Source organism: Hippichthys cyanospilos, chromosome 13 (assembly GCF_059441005.1).
Source record: "Hippichthys cyanospilos isolate Australia breed blue-spotted pipefish chromosome 13, RoL_Hcya_1.0, whole genome shotgun sequence".
Taxonomy (NCBI): Eukaryota; Metazoa; Chordata; class Actinopteri; order Syngnathiformes; family Syngnathidae; genus Hippichthys; species Hippichthys cyanospilos.
This window is the reverse complement of record NC_142381.1, coordinates 9,708,593-9,728,171: the sequence shown is the minus strand read 5'-3', so window position 1 is coordinate 9,728,171 and position 19,579 is coordinate 9,708,593. Positions and strand designations below refer to the sequence as shown.

At 39.8% G+C, this 19,579-nt stretch overlaps 2 protein-coding genes across 28 annotated transcripts in view; both read right to left on the bottom strand.

The window, feature by feature from the left end:
• The window catches only part of LOC148413760 (protocadherin alpha-3-like), a 158,205-nt gene that overhangs the window by 10,015 nt on the left and 128,611 nt on the right, over positions 1-19,579 (bottom strand). Inside the window, exon 1 of one of the 27 annotated variants that reach the window (XM_088430754.1) lies at positions 1,906-2,820. The exons of the other annotated variants lie outside the window; for them this stretch is intronic. Within the exon in view, the coding sequence (XP_088286880.1) occupies positions 1,906-2,820 (915 nt within the window). Of the gene's footprint in view, positions 1-1,905; positions 2,821-19,579 lie in introns of those variants that run through there. 27 annotated transcript variants of the gene reach the window in all.
• On the bottom strand, positions 2,719-14,232 carry LOC148413762 (protocadherin alpha-C2-like). The gene is made up of 6 exons (XM_088432025.1): positions 14,227-14,232; positions 12,392-13,186; positions 9,958-10,047; positions 9,512-9,618; positions 2,901-4,357; positions 2,719-2,841 (listed from the first exon to the last, which is right to left on the bottom strand). The coding sequence occupies exons 1-6, from the start codon at positions 14,230-14,232 to the stop codon at positions 2,825-2,827; spliced, it is 2,472 nt and encodes an 823-aa protein (XP_088288151.1). The 3' UTR covers positions 2,719-2,824.

Here is a 19,579-nt window from a genome sequence, read left to right as displayed (position 1 = left end):
TATGATTAAAAAAAAACATGAAAAAGAACAAAACAGCATCATTAAGTACCAACAAAAAGACAAACATGAAATTTGAAGCTACACTGTCTACAAACAGCTTTGTCCTGTTGTGGCACAGACATAGCCGAGTGGTGCCTGGTGTGCTAACTCACACATTCTCACACGCGCTAGATAGAAGCATCTGGAACCAAAACATGTCTGCAATCTAAATCATATGTGCAATCCTTGAATGTCACCACTAAATTGTATGGAGGAATGAAAAAGGCAGAAAGTGCATCAACTGTTCATTACAAACTCTTGAGTGGAATACTGATTCTTCCTTGGGCATTCAAAGCTTATTCTGCCTTTTTCCTCTAATCTCCCCTCTCTGGTGAATGAACACTTCTTGCATAGATACAAGGCTCACACCTCCGCCATCAACAGTGCGCCCAATCACATTTCGTCCCCCGCCCTGGCTGCCTGGAGCCAGCCAATCTGTTTTCAGCACCTATCGCTATCAGTTAATAACTGATCTCGAGGAAATTGACTGGCATTTAATGAGAAGTGACTGATAACCTTTAGTTATTCTTTTGGTTGTCATTTGTGTTGTGCACAGACAACACGAGAAACTCAAAAACCAGTATGTGGGTGAAACTGATTCAAAACACGTTGGTCCGAGCTGCACTTTTCCGCACGATGCAGACGAATGACCACTGAATTCCCTCTGGAGCAACGGAGCACAGTGGCAAACAGCCCAGAGCAAATTAATTTTGCTCCTTTTGAGGTTAAAAGCTCAAACTGCTGCTTGTATTTTAATATGGCAAGAATGTTATAAATAGTGATTCCAGATAGAGAGGCAAGTAGTATACCAAACGGAACATTTCTGTATACAGTCACTTTAACATATCGCAAACTGAAAGAGCATAAGAATTTCTGTCAATGTCAAAGAAATTAGCAAGCTTGGAACAAAAAATGCAAACTCTTGCTCGTATGTTAAGTCTTGTTACAGCCCTGTTGAACATTTACTATTTCACCACGTTTAAGTTTACTCAAACAAAATAAATAAATAAAGCAACCGTGAAACTGTCAGTATTTAACAATTTAAAGATCACGAAAAAATGCGAAAAGTAAACTGTTTTGTATCACAAAATGTTTCGTTGTGTTTTTTGCTTGGTGAAAAACAATTATAAACACAGGGGAGAAAATAACGCATTTTCACTTAATTTGAACGACCAATGTTTATACATTTTGATGATCAACATTTCTTTTTTACTTAAATTTTAACTGATTAGCACTACATTAGTTTTAGACAAATCTGTCCCCCAAAATGTTGGTCTATGAATCACATTTACCAACTGAAATGACACATTTGTGTCAATATGGCTTGTAAGGCTGTGTGCATCAAAGTGTGAAGAATCTTTTATGTCTATCATACCAGACTATGGGGGGACTTTGGTGGTGCAAGCTAGCGGCTAAACAGGTGCCACATATATGTCCTTAGTTAGCGATTGAACGTGATTTCAGAACAATGTTGTGTTAGGAGTCAGTAACAACAGTTGTACTAGAAAGACTAGTTGTCATTCTACCACAACACACGGCCAATAGCAATTTCAAAATAAAAGCCCACCAATTTATTTATGCCCATATATTATTTGGTGAACAAATGTTTATTTTGAAGTTGGCCTACTCGACACATTTGGCATGCTGTTTAAAGCATTAAAAATTGTTACTGCGATTTGCTTGACACATTTTCTGTGACATGTACGCTATTAAGTGTGTACCTAGGGCAAAAATAAATGTCTCAAACACATTTTTTAACCAAGTAACTCAAATTACTCCCTGACTCATGACCTGTTGCGGCCCTACAATTATGTTTCATACTTTGGTTTGGTTTATGACAACACACACATCGGAACAAGCACACACCTGAATCGCAGTGCCATCTGGCATACTGAGACGCCGAACAATTATCTGGCTGTGTCCGCTGTGGCTGGTGACATAGCTCGAGCCCCAGGTGCCACTGTGGGGTCGTCCCGTGTTGTAGAACATAAACGTGTCACTTCCCGAAGTTGCTGTCAGGCATGTTTTATAACAGTAAGTTTTGGTCACCGACCCATTACCCCGCACTTCAATGTAATGAGGTTCTACTTTAAGATCTCGCCGCAGGGCCACATTGGCCCCTGTCTGGCCTCCCCCGGATGCGGGTCGTCCGCCCCCACTGGAAGCTGCTGCGCTGTTACCCTCAGGCAGATTCTTCTTCGATACACAGCAAGGGCAACAGGAACCGGGCTGGGTGCAGTAGGCATGGCAGCGCACAATGGCCAGTACACAGACAGTGACCAAGAACACAAAGGTGGTGGCACATAGGGCGATGATGAGGTAGATGGTGACATTGGAAAACATCAAGGAGCTTTCAGGCCTGACGATGCGCTTTGGATCAGGGGTCAACTTGGGCATGAGCTCCATCACCTGCACGTGGACAGTCGTGGTGGATGAGAGTGGCGGCAGGCCGTTATCACGCACAAGAACAGTCAGAGCAAAAGAGGTGGAGTTATCCTCCATGACACGCCTGGTGGTGCGGATCTCTCCAGTGTACTCGTGCACCTTGAAGAGGTCAGATTCCAGGTTGGATGGCTGAAAGGTGTACAGGAGCCAAGCGTTCTGCCCTGCATCTCCATCCCACGCCACCACCTTTGTGACCAACACTCCAGCCTCAGCGTTCTTCAGGACGGTCTCTGTGGTGCGGCTCCCGTTGGCAGGTGGATAGACTATCCTTGGCTGGTGGTCGTTCTGATCCATAATGTAAACGTACACTGTGGCCACACGACTCAGCGGGGGCATACCATTATCCTGCGCTTTCACCTGAAAGTGAAACTCTCTTAATTTTTCAAAGTCAAAAGTTCGCAGGGCATAGGCCTCACCTGTATTGGCTTTGATGCTGACGTAGCTAGCCACAGGGATGCCGTGATTGTTATCATTGAGGACTGTATAGGTGATGCGTGCGTTTTCTGCCGTATCGACATCCGTGGCCTTAACGGTACACAGTGGCGAACCTTGCGCATTGTTCTCGGTGATGTAAACGGTATATGACGTCTGTTCGAACCGAGGGGGGTTGTCGTTTACGTCAGCGATGTCGACTTCAAATGACATTTGAGATGACAGAGGAGGAGTTCCTCTGTCTATGGCGCGTATTGTGACGTTGTATGTTGAGATGGTTTCACGGTCCAGGAATGCAGAGGTAACCACGGTATAGTGAGTGCGGAAGGATTTGATTTTGAAGGGTGTTGGAGGTATGAGCTCTAACATGACTTGCTTGTTAGGTCCCGAATCCCGGTCGTTGATGCTGATCAGAGCAACAACAGTGTCAGCGCGGGCGTCCTCACGTACTGGAGCGGAGAGAGATGACAGGACAATTTCGGGGATGTTGTCATTAACGTCTAAAACGTCGACCACTACTTTACAGTGCACTGCCACCGGGCCAGGCCCCTTGTCCATTGCCTGAACGTAGATTTCATATGAGGTTGTCTCCTCATGATCTAGATTGTTCTTCACTGTTATCTTCCCCGTGTTTATATCCAAGGAAAACATCTGTCTGACCCGTTCTGGAGTATAACTGCTGAATGAGTAGAAAACGTCCCCATTGGAACCCTCGTCAAGGTCTGTAGCATTTAATTGAATCACAAGGGTACCCTGTGGGGAATTTTCATACACTTTGACTTTATATACGGAGCTGTCAAAAGCAGGCACGTTGTCGTTTACATCAAGGATGCGTACATTGATTTTGGCTGTGCCACTTCTCTGCGGGGTGCCTCCATCCACTCCCGTCAGGATGAGCTGAACGGATGCCATCTGTTCACGGTCAAAGGGTTTTTTGAGAATAAGCTCAATGTGCTTGTTATTAGAGAAGGGCTTAACGGGGGCCAGAGTTAGATGCTGGTTGGGGCTAAGGCGGTACTGCTTCACAGAGTTGGAGCCATCATCTGGATCTTGAGCGGCCTCGATGTGAAACTTTGATCCAGTCAAAGCAGATTCGGAAACGTCGAGGAGATACTCAGAATGCGGAAACCTTGGTGCGTTATCGTTAACGTCCAGAATGTCCACCTCAACATTGTGCACTTCCATGGGGTGGTCCAAAATTACCTCAAGGCTGAGGACACAGGTGTCACCCACCTTACACAGGCTCTCTCTGTCTATGCGGTCACTCACTACCAACTTCCCACTTTTGTGATTAACGGTGAAATACCTCCGTCCACTTTCAGGCATCACACGGATTCGACGGGTGATAAGTTTCCTCAGGTCCAGACTCAAATCATGGACAATATCACCCACCTGTGCGCCGTTCTCCAGCTCCTCCGGAATGGAGTAGTGAATCTGCCCACTTGTAAAGCCACCGTATATTAAAATTATTATACATATTCCGTAACGCGCTGTTGTTGCCATCGCAGGGAGGCAGTATATGGAGAAAAAAAATCTGTCTTTTTAAAATCAGATGCGTGTCTTCTGCCACGCTGAGAGCAAAGAAAAAGTCCTCATGACTACGTGCAAAACACCGCCTGCTACCTTGCTGGTGCCCATTTTGCTTTCTTTTCTGCCTGTGTGTCCATGTTTGCGTTGTTGTGGATGAAAATGTTTGCCCTCCGAGCAAGACTGATTTCTCTCCTCCTCCCTCTCCTCCCTGTTCGGTGGTGTTGGTGTGTGGGCAAAGGAAGGGAGGGGGCTGACTCAAACGACGCAGCTTTCATTTCAGCTCTTATAAAATGATCTAATAATGACAAAATCAACCTATTTGTCTAAAAAGGTAGTTTTAAACACATCTATTCCTCAAGGTCATTACAGAGAAGCCGTTCTAATCTGCTGCTGACTGCTATTAAAGAATCAGACAAAACCGTTTCTCTCTTCTTTCCTCTTTTTTTTTTTTTTTGGCAGCGCCACCGCCCTTTCCCATGCAAGCACCAGGAAAACCAATTTATTAGCTAGTCAAGACATTGGAACTCTGCTGGTATTCACACCCATCATTCCTACCTGTATTGTATAACATTGAAATCTGGAAAGGCAAGAAAAACAGCAAGAATAAGGGGAAAAAATACACAAATAAATGTATGTGTTCAGGCATTTTCACCAATTATCTAATCCTGTATATTTGCAAGCACATTACCTAAATACACAGAAATGTAGATCTCAACTGATGTTGAGGGGGGTGGGGGCAAAAGTAGGTATAAAGTGCCATGATTAAATTGCAAATTCAACTACCAGTTAAACTATTGTAGTGGTGTTCACTACTGAAACGTATTTTCATATATATTTTCATTTTGTCGAATTAACAGAAAACTGACATTTAAAATTGAAATAAAGCCGGAGCTTTAGTACAACTATTAAAAATGATAAAAACGGTGCAACCAAGTTAAAAAAACAGCAGTAGCAACAGCATATATTTCTTCTTAAAATTGCTTCTCGATGCAGATGGTTTAATTGTGTGCAGGCACCTGATGAAATTAAAAGGAGGTAATTCAACACACCTTTTTTTTTAGTGAATACTTAATATACCACGGCCCATCTTTCTTTAAACACATGATTTTAACATTGTTATGCTGTTAATATCCACCTGTCTTAGCACTCGGACGACAAAGCATCCATTGTACATATTGTTCTCCTTTCCTGATGTAGTGCCATTTTCTCTCACATGCACGCAGACTGCCCACAGCAATAACACTCATCATTGGCGGGAATTTGTGAGCGAGAAGACAGTGACTCACTCGGAAGCTGCAAGAGAACGAGTGTCTATATGGTGTGAATTCAAGTCAGCAAGGAGGAAGAAGAGCAGGCAGAAGAGTAGGAGGAGGATGTGGCAAATGTTATGCCGCACAAGGGCTGGAAAGTGTTTGGAGAATGAATGCAAATAACCAGTAACAAGTATGTTATGCAGCTTGCACCTAATTAACTGGTTTGTGATAGTGCTCATCATTAACACTTGAAAACAATCCCCTTCAATTCTGTATTTGTTGTTTACATGATTCCATGTCTTGGCAAAAACTATACATAATATAGTTGTATTTATAACAGTATATTTGTCATGAAAAAATGTTCAACTGACTCCAATGGCTTTGCATGGACACTCAGTCAAGCCATCAGTGAGATTTAGCAGATTTCCCGAGTCGACCGTGGAGAACTGCTTGTTTGGCAATGACAAAAAACAGATAATGGTTTACCCACACACAAAACTGGATCTAAATTTGCCACCCTTATTTCTCATTTTCATCCCACTGTTTGTCAAACATCACTTTATGCAAAATTATGACATCTGCGACCATCCTTAATTGAATGCCACAGAGCGACAGTTTGTTTTCCACCTGGGTGATGCATATCAAGTTGTCAACATGTTTCTTCGAATGACAGACGCTTGCTATGCATCAACAACCATGAAGCCACACGGGCTAATTGCTATTCCTTGAAAAACACATCTCATCCGAAGTAACCTGCAAGAACTCTCATCTTAAATCACTTTTAGTCAAATTGTAAATTCAAGATTCAATCAGTCGTCTCAATCAGCCAATACCAAACTCATAAAAACAGTTAAAGACTAAAGCAAAAACATTAAGTTGTAAAATGAGACCTATATTTTCATGGTACAAAACCAAAAACATTTTTTCACTGTCATAGTATGAACATTTGAAATTCCCCATTTCATTAATGATGCAAAGAGTCCCATGAATTAAGGACATTTTCTTTCCCCAAGATTCAACGTCATTAATACTGCAAGCGGCCATTATAAAAGCCATTCATATCATCTCTTCTGGCATACAGAGTTCTTTCATTTTTAGTGCCCCAATACATTATCTGCATGGAAACAGGTCAGTTTGCAAATATGTAGCAAACTCAAGTCCTTACATGGTAGGTTCATATTTTATACAGGATCTACATGAATTGAATATACTAATTCTTCGGGCTGCTGTCAGTGAGGGTCCCTAAGAATCATAATTCCTTTGCTACTGTACCCCTCACTATGCACCAGATGTTAGTTAGATAGTTTTCCTCCACTTTTATGATCAGGCTTTTCCAAAGGTGTGAATATTACCGAGTTTTTCTAGTTAGCTTCATTAAAAAAAAAGATTTAATGGTGAGCAAAGACTTTAGAAAATAATGTATCACACTAAAAGGTTGACAAGTTCGCAAAACGGGAAGAGTATTTTTTTCACTCTCATTCTCATTTGGTTTTGTGTCAACAACAATATATGAATGCAATTGCTACCAATTAACATATATGTCTATTTGCTGTAACTTTCACCGAGAATAGACAATTGCACATCTGAACTATCTGATGTGACTCGCAACAGTAGTAGTTTCAAAAGTTCAACATTTCAACAAAACAATGATGATTTACTGTAAAATGTTATGAAATTCATTCAGCCATCCGTATTTTGTATTGTTTATTTGGCTCAGCACAACAGTGGGTTGGAGCATGTCCCAGAACTCACACAAACACAAGTTGTATAATGCTGTCCACGCCATTTAGTTGTCCACACCATTTTGTGTGATTAAAAGGTGACATTGGCAGACATGGGGAAGGGGAGAGCAAAGCTAAGGTACAAGACAGTAAAAGTGGTCCCTCTGTTGGGATAAATTGGTACCGCATGTGGCAGACACGTGATCGCCATCTCGCTCCCGAGCCACTGGGCTTTTTCATTAAGCCAAAGCTCTCTAAAGTATAATCCCTGCCATGCCTTGGACGGGAGAGTTGGAGCCAGGGAGCAATAATTCATACAGTGCATCAAGGGCAGTCATTTTCATTCAGATTTCGATGGCAGTGACCCAGAACTGATCATGCAGAATGAAGGGCAATAAAATAAGGGATATTTGTTGAAAAAGCAACGACACACAATAAGAAATAACAAATTTGCCTGAACTCACAGTTCACACAACAAATCCAACACTAAACCAACACACAATAGCAAAAACAATCATAGGAATGTATTGATATTGTTCCTTATCCGCCATAAACAAATGCAATTCTTAATGTTGAGTATGATACCAAAACCCTGAACTTTATGAAGCCAATACATCTTATATTGTGACAATAATGGCATTTATCTAGGGCTGAGAAACATGCCGGCCAAGTCAGAAAAGTCTACTTTAAAAAGAGGTCGACTAAAAACATCCGCTTTGAAGCTCTGCCGTAACCATACTTCCTGCAACATTTTCAACACATACTTTTCAGGGTGTATCACGAGTTTGGGATCATTTCCAAATTAAAAAAAAAAAGAATCACAAAATAATAGTCAATTATTGCAAGGTGGAGAAGGGTGGTATTTTCTGAGAATATAACCAATCACTTCTATAGTGGCTGGTGGAAATTGAAATCGAAGAATAGTTGACTACAAAATAAGATAAGCAAAGAGCCATACAAGATGGCCCTTGAGATTACCACAACCTATAAACTAACATTGTGTAGGACAACAGATGTGAATATTTATCACATCAAATCTACTTCTCCGTGTTAACCTTAAAAAATGCCTACATGGCTGACAACTGTTTTCCTTTACCTGCCATAATGGTATATGTTTGAATGACAAAATGGTATCAATGTAGTAGCATTAAGACACGTTTCAAACTACAGGTATCAGTAGAGGCGTACAGTATCAGCACTGATCTCAAAACTGTTTTGAGCATTGGTGCATCCTGTAATCAGCATAGAGGAACATATGCCAAAGACCAATCTCTAAAGTAATGAATTCATGATATACTTGTAATATGATGCACACCTTGCATCACTTTGTCCTGAATACAAACTTTAACATTTTCAAATATCAGTCCCAGGTTAATCCCTTTACACAAGTGGACACAGTGTAGAAGAAACATTTATCTGGTTATTGTTGTTTGTGCTCATCCCTTGTGGACATTCTTTCAAAAGTAAAGGGCAGGGAGAGGGAGAACTAAAAGGAGCACAAATCCCTCCTTCTGGGGTTAAACAGTGCCTTTTCGATTCAGCCTCTGCATAAATCAAACAGACGCTGAACAAAGCTATCAGGAAATGCAGGCAGGCTTTGGACATTTCCCTCTTTGGAAGCCTTGGCTCTTCATCCTCATAGCTGAGGTTGTGAGCATGACGAGCTAATATAAGGACAAAAACAACATCCGATGCCACTCCCAAGAGGAAAGAGAGCAACGTAAGGAGGATAGGCTGGGAGAAATGCTGGAGACAAACACTTGTGGGGATATATTCTCTTTTAGCTGTGACCAATTGGAAGATTTTCCCACTAAGCTACATGGTGTCTAGTTAATGTGTTTTTTTTTTCATCTTGTCCTCAAAAGCTTGTTTTCTTATAATTGACTTGAGCTGCTACTGCTGTGTTTTTCTCTAAAACCCAACACATTTCCTTCTGCTTTCACATTCTTGACTTATTTTTTATTATTGCGATTTGGCATATCTGCTTATGATGGAACGACAACATTTGCTCTCGCATTTACTGCACATGCTCAAAAGGACGCCTGAGTGGAGGTGGGTGCATGCAGGCAGTTCCTAGGAAACAAGGAGTACATCATATCATTAAGGCTGAGAGCAGTCTCCATGGTAACCACAGACAGCAGTGTCTGCCTCACTTGCACAAAGGGCACGCCCTTGTGAGGGAAGGAAAACAGGAAGTGCTACACATGAGATGACAAAAAGATCACAAAAGGGCTCTACTGTATTCTTTTTAGAGAACAACGTAACACTTGTCTAATCAAATATCCACATCATCATAGTTATTGTGATTTGGTAAAATTACTGCGGTAAATACAAATGAGAGACCTGCTGTCAGTCTCACGTAAGATAATGTATGAAATAATAAATAATGTAATGCTTTCTGCAGCATTGAGGACATCATGATTTCCATATAACACCCTGATGTCAACTGGCTGCTTATTTATATATATAGTAGGGTCAAGTATGATAAAAATACATAATGTTCATGATGTTTGTATGGAAAAAAAATCATCATTCACCTTGGCCACAGACTTGCCCTGCCTGACCACAATGACTGACATTAGGTGCTGTCCAGCCTGCCCCGCCCTGCCCAGGCGCAGAATAGAAGGCTGAGGCGAAGTGATAGCGTGGTCGTTGCTGAAGCTGCAGTAGCAGCAGGGAGCGGAAAATTACCTCCCCCTCCCCCCAGCCTTCTCCGCTCACATTTACTGATAGCTGCGGCGTGCAGAGCAGGCAATGAAGCACTTTTATGCAGGCAGGGCTCCAGGCATTCTTTAGGGAAGCACAACATAGGGAGGATATATCAGGAAGACAAAAAAAAAGAACGCAACAGCCCACTGCAGGCTCATTGAGCAAGCAGCCATCTTTAAATTGCAAGATGACCCACTTGTTCAACACACACACGCACGATGCCTTCGCTGCGTGTAAGCACACAAAGCCTCTGTCAAATCTCCCTCACACTGAAGCAAGAGCGCTTCGATAGTCACATCGGACCAGAATTGTTTGTGCTGGACCACTCCCTGAAATGAGGTCATGTCGTCTGAGTGACTCACAGCATCACAGATTCGCCGCGTCACAGTGCTGAACTGAACTCTGCTGTCATTATTGTACTACTAATGAAAAAAAAAAAAAAACCTTCTGATGAGACGGAAAGAGACAACATTAACACAGCGATTAAGAAATCTCCTGAAATATGTCGTCTGCGCTTTACTTGAATCCACCAGTGCTGCCTGTGCTGTGTACACATTAGGAATGCTAATGAATATATATTAGATCATGTTTGAAACACTCAGGGGCTGATCGCACACATGTTTGCGGCGATGGACATTAATTCCCTGTTAGTTCTCTCAGCTGCTCTCTTCCTCAGAAATTGGTGGTGAAGGAGCGGGGGATGGGAAAGTGCTGCATATAGACGGAGGGGCGAGAAAGAAGCGAGGTTTAGGTGCATAATATCTGCATGTTGAGCAGAAGGAGGAATTGGGATACGACTGACGATAATGACTAACTCCTAGATCTAATTGCACAAGCTCATTTGTTATATGTAATAAATGCTATTTTTATAATTAAGGTTACTTTTTATGTATATGCTAAAATATTTTGCAGATTTTCATTTAACCATCTGTGAAAACCATGGAATTGCATAAAATGGTCTATTTTCAGACATTGCAGTATTTAAAGTATGGTTGTTACTCACTGTACAGTTTTAACATGAACACATCCAAGTGAGTCACAAGTGAGTGACAAGTCAGCTCCCTGATCCTAATCTATTTAGGACTACTAACAAGTATTTTAATAATTGCTTCTGTCAAAAAAATGTTCAATTAATCTGATGAATGGTAAATAAAAAGATTTTTAATATATCCCCTATATTAAAAAAAATGAACATGATTTCAAATTAACAGTACATAAAAAAATGATCATTACCGTAGTTTAGTAGGATGTTCCATAAATGGGCAAAATTTTGAGAATATGTATTGAGAGGCTGAAATTTCAGAGAGTTGGATTACTTCGAATTTAAAAATGATAAACAAATTATAAAAAAATATCAAGTCATAATCACTTAGTTGTGAATTACTCAAGTAATTGACAACTATATAAAGTCCACTTTTTTCAGTAGTAAAGCTGCTTTTTTGCGATCACATAATAAGAGAGAGGTAGCATTCACAGCTTTTCCCATAGTTTTACCTTTTCTATGTATTATCTTCCATTTTACATCACAAATTAAATAACTATCATCTAGCTGAAGCCCATTTTAGATGGAACAAGTGAAGTGCATGGATACTGAAAAGCACACAACCCTAACTTAAATGCATGCTAACAGGACACTAAAGGAGAACCTTTTTTTCCATTCCAGTTTTCACTATTTTATCCCACTATGAATTAGATATGTTACAGTGTTTTACTGTGCAACCCCAAAATAGTTCAGATATTCCACAAAGTTATCACAACGATAGCCAAGCTTGACAAGTCACTATGACACAGCAAATATTACAGCGAAGTGTAAATGTGTTTGTAACATTACGATAACAGAGTGCTGTTCTTAAAATAGACATTAATATGGCAGTCATAGTAAGAAGCACAATCATCCAAAGATTGCAAAAGGTACAATGAACAATTGTTACGTTACAAAAATCTTTCTTAGGCTTCACTCAAATTACGCACTGTATTTCTAATGTTCAGCAGCTTTTGCAATTTATCTATATATTTGCTAGCTGCATTTCTTAGGTGAGTAGCTTTAGTAAGTGTAGTGAAGCTACATTTAATGTAGAATAGCTCGTATCTTTGTAACTGTACCAACATGGCAGCAAATTTTAACCCACACGCTAGCTAGTGCACGTAAGTGTGAGCCTGCTGTCAGCACCACGGACAGCGCTTCCGGCTCCTCAAAACAGATGCAAGAAAGAAAACTAAGCTAAGGAAGGATATTACAAATTCCAGGACAATAGAACTCACCTTCTCAGTATTAGGTAAAGTCTGAGTCCTGGTAAAGGTGTCTGCTCCATTAATACTAATCAGTTCTGCATCTACAGGTGGAAATGGTCCAGGAAAAACGACTACATCACTCTTGAGTGTGTCTGAGCTGAAGCATACGTCATACTGCTGAGTAGCCTTGGAGTAAGACCAGCTCCCATCAGGGTGGGTGGTGATCATTGGGGCGTTGTACCTGTCGAAAGGTCCGTTCGTTTGTCTGTGGCATTTGAAGGCTATCAAGGTGATGAGGCTGAGCAGGAAGATGAGCGACACGGCCACAATGGCAATAAGCAGATACAAGTGCAAAGAAGAGAAGTTCTCCTCATTTTTGGGCACATGTCTGAACTGAGTGTGGATGTCAGCTGTGCTTTCAAGCACAACCACATCAATCGACACAGTAGCTGACAAGGAGGATTCTCCGTTATCACTGACCAACACTACCAAGGGGTGACTTTTCAGGTCATTGTCACTCATTCGTCTCTTGGTCCGAATCTCCCCTGTGCTGGTTCCAATTCGGAAGAGGTTGTTGCCTTTAGGCTCAGACAGGTGATAGGAGAGCAGTGCGTTGTATCCAGAGTCCGCATCGACTGCCCTGATTTTTGCCACAAAATATCCCGCTTCAGCAGAATACGGGATGCTCTCACTGTTAACGGAGCCGTGTTCGGAATAGGGAGCCAAAATGGCAGGACTGTTGTCATTCTCATCCAAGATGAAAACATTTACAGTCACGTTGCTGCTGAGTGGAGGAACACCAGAATCTGTCGCCTGAACTTTGAACTGAACCCTTTTTATCGCCTCATAGTCAAAAGACTGCAAAGCCACTATATTGCCACTCTGTGAGTTGATGTTAATATTTGACCTCACTATGTCATCTTTGCGATTATTGCTATTAATAACTGAAAAGGATATTTTTGAATTTTCACCCACATCTGGATCATCAGCGTTTACGGTATAAATAACTTCACCAGCAGGACTGTTTTCTCTGACAAAAACATAAATTACAGGTTCTCCAAATCGAGGCGCATTGTCATTGATATCAGAAACATGCACAGTTATTACAGTTGAACTGGAAAGTGAAGGAACACCTTCATCAGACGCTGTAATTGTTATATTATACTTTGAAACCTGCTCTCTGTCCAGAGCACCGTCTACAACCAAAGAGTAGTGATTTTTGTACGTGTTTTTAATTTTAAACGGGACAGGCTCAATTATTCTCACATTCACGACGCCGTTTTTGTCTGTGTCATTGTCTTTTACCGTTAAGAGACCCACCATTGTCTCGAGCGGTGCATCCTCCCTCACCACGTCGACTAATGATGTCACGAATATTTGGGGAGGGTTATCATTAATATCGATTATTTCAACTAGTATTTTACAATGTGATGCTCTTGAGTTCAAGCCTTTGTCTTTTGCTTGCACTCTAATTTCAACAGCGTTGTCCTTTTCGTGATCAAGTTCACCGTTTACTGTAATTTCTCCTGTCAATGAATTAATTGCAAATTTGTCAACGTCGTCACCACCGTGATTAATAAAAGAATACACAATTTCTCCATTAATGCCCTCATCTAAATCGCGAGCATGCACTGACAGAACGCTTGTGCCACGGGGAGCATTTTCAGACACAGTGGCTTTATACAGCGCGTTTTCGAATATTGGAATATTGTCATTAACATCCTGTACAACAATTGTGACTTGTAACGTCCCCGATTTAGCAGGTTTTCCTCCATCCAGAGCTGTTAACGTAAGCTCGATCACCGACTGTTTTTCGCGGTCCAGAGCTTTTCGCAATACTAATTCAGCAGACATGGATTGCTCACCCGCATTCTGCACATCCAAAGAGAAATGTTCATTTTGGCTCAACGTATAGCTTTTTACTGAGTTGCTGCCAACATCTGCGTCGAATGCGTTTGGTAATGAAAACCGCTCGCCAGTAAAAGCGAACTCAGACACATTCAAAACAATTTCAGGTAGTCGGAAATATGGGGCGTTGTCGTTTATGTCCACAATTGTAACCTCAAAACGATAAAGATTTAGCGGCGCGTTTGCAATGGCTTCCACTTCCAAAGAACACTTTAAACGGCGAGAACACAGCTCCTCTCGGTCTATTCTGTCCTTCACCACAAGTATCCCCGTTTTTGCATTGACCTCCAAATACCTGCCGTTCGGTCCTGATATTTGCAAACCTCTCAGTTCCAAATCCTGGCCAAAGAGGTGTAAGTCTTTCGCACTTAGGTAAAGTTGGCAAGATATTGGCAGATTCGGACTTTCGCGATCAATACCTCTCAGATAAAACGTCGTCGAAACACCAAAGTCGCCTTTATGTCTCCTTCGTAACACAGACTACCAGCTACAATGTCAAAAAAAGACATTTGTAAAATATTTAAACCGTTTCTTTCGGTGAAAAGACGCAATTGATCTCTATGAGCAGCAGAGGCTGGGCGAGCGCGCAAGGGACAGTCTGCAAATTACTAGATGAGGAGGGGGAAAAAAACAATAACGCCACAATTTGTGATTATGAATTCAACGAACAAATCAAAAACATTAACATAATCAATATTGGGACAGTGCTTTTGAATTAAAAAAGCGTTTGTTTAATTTTGGATAATTTTTGTACTTAAAAATCATTAATAAACTGTATATTCATCTATAGCTCCAATATTGTTTAATATAAGGAGTCCAAAATCACTGGGCATTCATGACATTTTCATGATCGCACTACAACACTCGTTTTTTAAATAAATTATTTTGATAAATTTTGGGGCTTTATTTTAAATGCTTGTTAATCATTTATACCCTCAAAAAGAATCAGTGGCTCCCCTTTTTGAGTTGGGGTAAACCCTCCTAAATCACTACAACCATCAATGAAGTACTCCCAATTATGCAACAACTGCTGGTTTTCTAATAAATTCCTTTGCCTAATTTTAAGGATTTTTTAAATGCATATTGACCATAATTTACCAATATATTGAATAATAGCTCTGCTGTTGGTTGAGTTAGGGACTCCAAAATCACCACAGACAACAGTGACACCCCTCGCCTTATGCTACATTCTTTGGTTTTCAAATAAATCCCTCTGCAAAATTTTAAGGATTTTTTTATGATTACTGATCAATATTTACCAATATATTGATCAATAGCTCTGAGTTTGGTTGGGTTAAAGACTCCAAAGTCACCCCACACATCAGTGACACCCCTCCCCTTACGCTACATCCTCTGGTTTTCAAAAAAATCCCTCTGCCTAATTTTAAGGATGTTTTTTATGATTATTGATCAATAATTACCCATATATTGATCAATAGCTCTGCTGTTGGTTGGGTGAGGGACTCCAAAATCACCACACACATCAGTGGCATTCTTACCCTTAGGCTACATCCTCTGGTTTTCAAATAAAGCCCTCTGCCTAATTTTAAGGAATTTTTTATAGTTATTGATCAATAATTACCCATATATTGATCAATAGCTCTGCTGTTGATTGGGTTAGGGACTCCAAACTCACCAAACACATTAGTGATATCCCTACCCTTATGCTACAACCTCTGGTTTTCAAATAAATCCCTCTGCCTAATTTTAAGGAATTTTTTATGATTATTGATCAATATTTACCCATATATTGATCAATAGCTCTGCTGTTGATTGGGTTAGGGACTCCAAACTCACCAAACACATTAGGGACATCCCTACCCTCATGCTACATCCTCTGGTTTTCAAATAAATACCTCTGCCTAATTTTAAGGATTTTTTATGATTATTGATCAATATTTACCCATATATTGATCAATAGCTCTGCTGTTGATTGGGTTAGGGACTCCAAACTCACCAAACACATTAGGGACATCCCTACCCTTATGCTACATCCTCTGGTTTTCAAATAAATCCCTCTGCCTAATTTTAAGGATTTTTTATGTTTATTGATCAATATTTATCAATATATTGATCAATAGCTCTGCTGTTGGTTGGGTTAGAGACTCCAAAATCACGGCACACAACAGTGGCATCCCTCCCCTTAGGCTACATTTCCTGGTTTTGAAATAAGTCCCTCTGCCTAATTTTAAGGAATATTTTATCATTATTGATCAATATTTACCCATATATTGATCAATAGCTCTGCTGTTGGTTGGGTTAGGGACTCCAAAGTCACCCCACACATCAGTGACATCCCTCCCCTTATGCTTGATCCTCTGGTTTACAAATAAATCCCTCTGCCTAATTTTAAGGATTTTTTTATGATTATTGATCAATAATTACCCATATATTGATCAATAGCTCTGCTGTTGGTTGGGTTAGAGATTCCAAAAACACCACACAATTCGGTGACAACCTTCTCCTTATGCTACATTCTCTGGTTTTCAAATAAATCTCTTTTCCAAGTTTTAAGGATTTTTTTATGGTTATTGATCAATATTTACCCATATATTGATCAATAGCTCTGTTGTTGATTGGGTTAGGGACTCCAAACTCACCTAACACATTAGTGACATCACTTCTCTTATGCTACATCCTCTGGTTTTCAAATAAATCCCTTTGCCTAATTTTAAGGAATATTTTATCATTATTGATCAATATTTACCCATATATTGATCAATAGCTCTGCTGTTGGTTGGGTTAGGGACTCCAAAATCACCAAACACATCGGTGGTATCCCACCCCTTATACTACATTCCCTGGTTTTCAGATTAATCTCTTTGCCTAATTTTAAGAAATTTTTTACTATTATTGATCAATATTTACAAATATATTGATCAATAGCTCTGAGTTTGGTTGAGTTAGGGACCCCAAAATCACCACACACATCGATGACATCCCTCTCCTTATGCTACATCCTCTGGTTTTCAAATATGTCCCTCTGCCTAATTTTAAGATATTTTTTATGATTAATGATCAATATTTACCAATATATTGATCAAATGCTCTGCTGTTGATTAGGTTAGGGACTCCAAACTCACCAAACACATTAGTGACATCCCTCCCCCTATGCTACATTCGCTGGTTTTAAAAAAAAAAAAACCTCTGCCATATTTTAAGGATTTTTTTATGATTACTGATCAATATTTACCAATATATTGATCAATAGCTCTGAGTTTGGTTGGGTTAGGGACTCCAAAATCACCACACACATCAGTGGCATCCCTCCCATTAGGCTACATTCTCTGGTTTTCAAATAAATCTCTTTGCCAAATTTTAAGTATTTTTTTTATATTATTGATTAATATTTAACCATATATTGATCAATAGCTCTGCTGTTGGTTGGGTTAGAGACTCCAAAATCAACACACACATCAGTGGCATCCTTACCCTTAGGCTACATTCTCTGGTTTTCAAATAAATCCCTCTGCCTAACTTTAATGATTTTTTATGATTATTGATCAATATTTACTCATATATTGATCAATAGCTCTGTTGTTGATTGGGTTAGGGACTCCAAACTCACCTAACACATTAGTGACATCACTCCTCTTATGCTACATCCTCTGGTTTTCAAATAAATCCCTCTGCCTAACTTTAAGGATTTTTTATGATTATTGATCAATATTTACCCATATATTGATCAATAGCTCTGCTGTTGGTTGGGTTAGGGACTCCAAAATCACCAAACACATCAGTGACATCTCTCTTCTCATGCTACATTTCCTGGTTTTCAAATAAGTCCCTCTGCCTAATTTTAAGGATTTTTTTATGATTACTGATCAATATTTACACATATATTGATCAATAGCTCTGAGTTTGTTTGGATTAAAGACTCCAAAGTCACCCCACATATCCGTGACATCCCTCCCCTTAGGCTACATTCTCTGGTTTTCAAATTAATCCCTTTGCCTAATTTTAAGGAATATTTTATCATTATTGATCAATAATTACCCATATATTGATCAATAGCTCTGCTGTTGGTTGGGTTAGGGACTCCAAAATCACCAAACACATCGGTGGTTCCCCACCCCTTATGCTACATTCCCTGGTTTTCAGATTAATCTCTTTGCCTAATTTTAAAGATTTTTTTACTATTATTGATCAATATTTACAAATATATTGATCAATAGCTCTGAGTTTGGTTGGGTTAAAGACTCCAAAATTCCTGATTTCATTATTGATTGTAACATAACCAACAACACCCTATCTTCAGCCATCTTCACTTTATTGAGTTGAATATGACGCAATACCATGCTGTGTTTTCATTTGGTATCTTTTTTCATCCTCATCCCCAGACAGTTGGTATGGAACCATCTTTTGCATGCTCCACACTGAATCTACACAAAACATGATAAAAGTGTTATCAATATGCATGTTTGTATCATTGAATTCCTATTTCAATCATGATCTTTCTCATTCTTGTCAAAATTGATAAAATATTCCTTAAAATTAGGCAGAGGGACTTATTTCAAAACCAGGAAATGTAGCCTAATGGGAGGGATGCCACTGATGTGTGTGGTGATTTTGTAGTCCCTAACCCAACCAACAGCCGAGCTATTGATCAATATATGTGTAAATATTGATTAATAATGATAAAATATTCTTTAAAAATAGGCAGAGGGAATTATTTGAAAACCAGAGAATGTAGCATAAGGGTAGGGATGCCACTGATGTGTGTGTTGATTTTGGAGTCCCTAACCGAACCAACAGCAGAGCTATTGATCAATATATGGGTAAATATTAATCAATAATATAAAAAAAATCCTTAAAATTTGGCAAAGAGATTTATTTGAAAAACAGATAAGTTAGCCTAATGAGAGGGATGCCACTGATGTGTTTGGTGATTTTGGAGTCCCTAACCCAACCAAACTCAGAGCTATTGATCAATATATGGGTAAATATTGATCAATAATGACAAAATATTCCTTAAAATTAGGCAAAGGGATTTATTTGAAAACCAGAGGATGTAGCCTAAGGGTAGGGATGCCACTGATGTGTGTGGTGATTTTGAAGTCCCTAACCCAACCAACAGCAGAGCTATTGATCAATATATGGGTAAATATTGATCAATAATCATAAAAAAAAATCCTTAAAATTAGGCAGAGAGATTTATTTGTAAACCAGAGGATGTAGCATAAGGGGAGGGATGTCACTGATGTGTGGGGTGACTTTGGAGTCCCTAACACAACCAACAGCAGAGCTATTGATCAATATATGGGTAAATATTGATCAATAATGATAAAATATTCCTTAAAATTAGGCAAA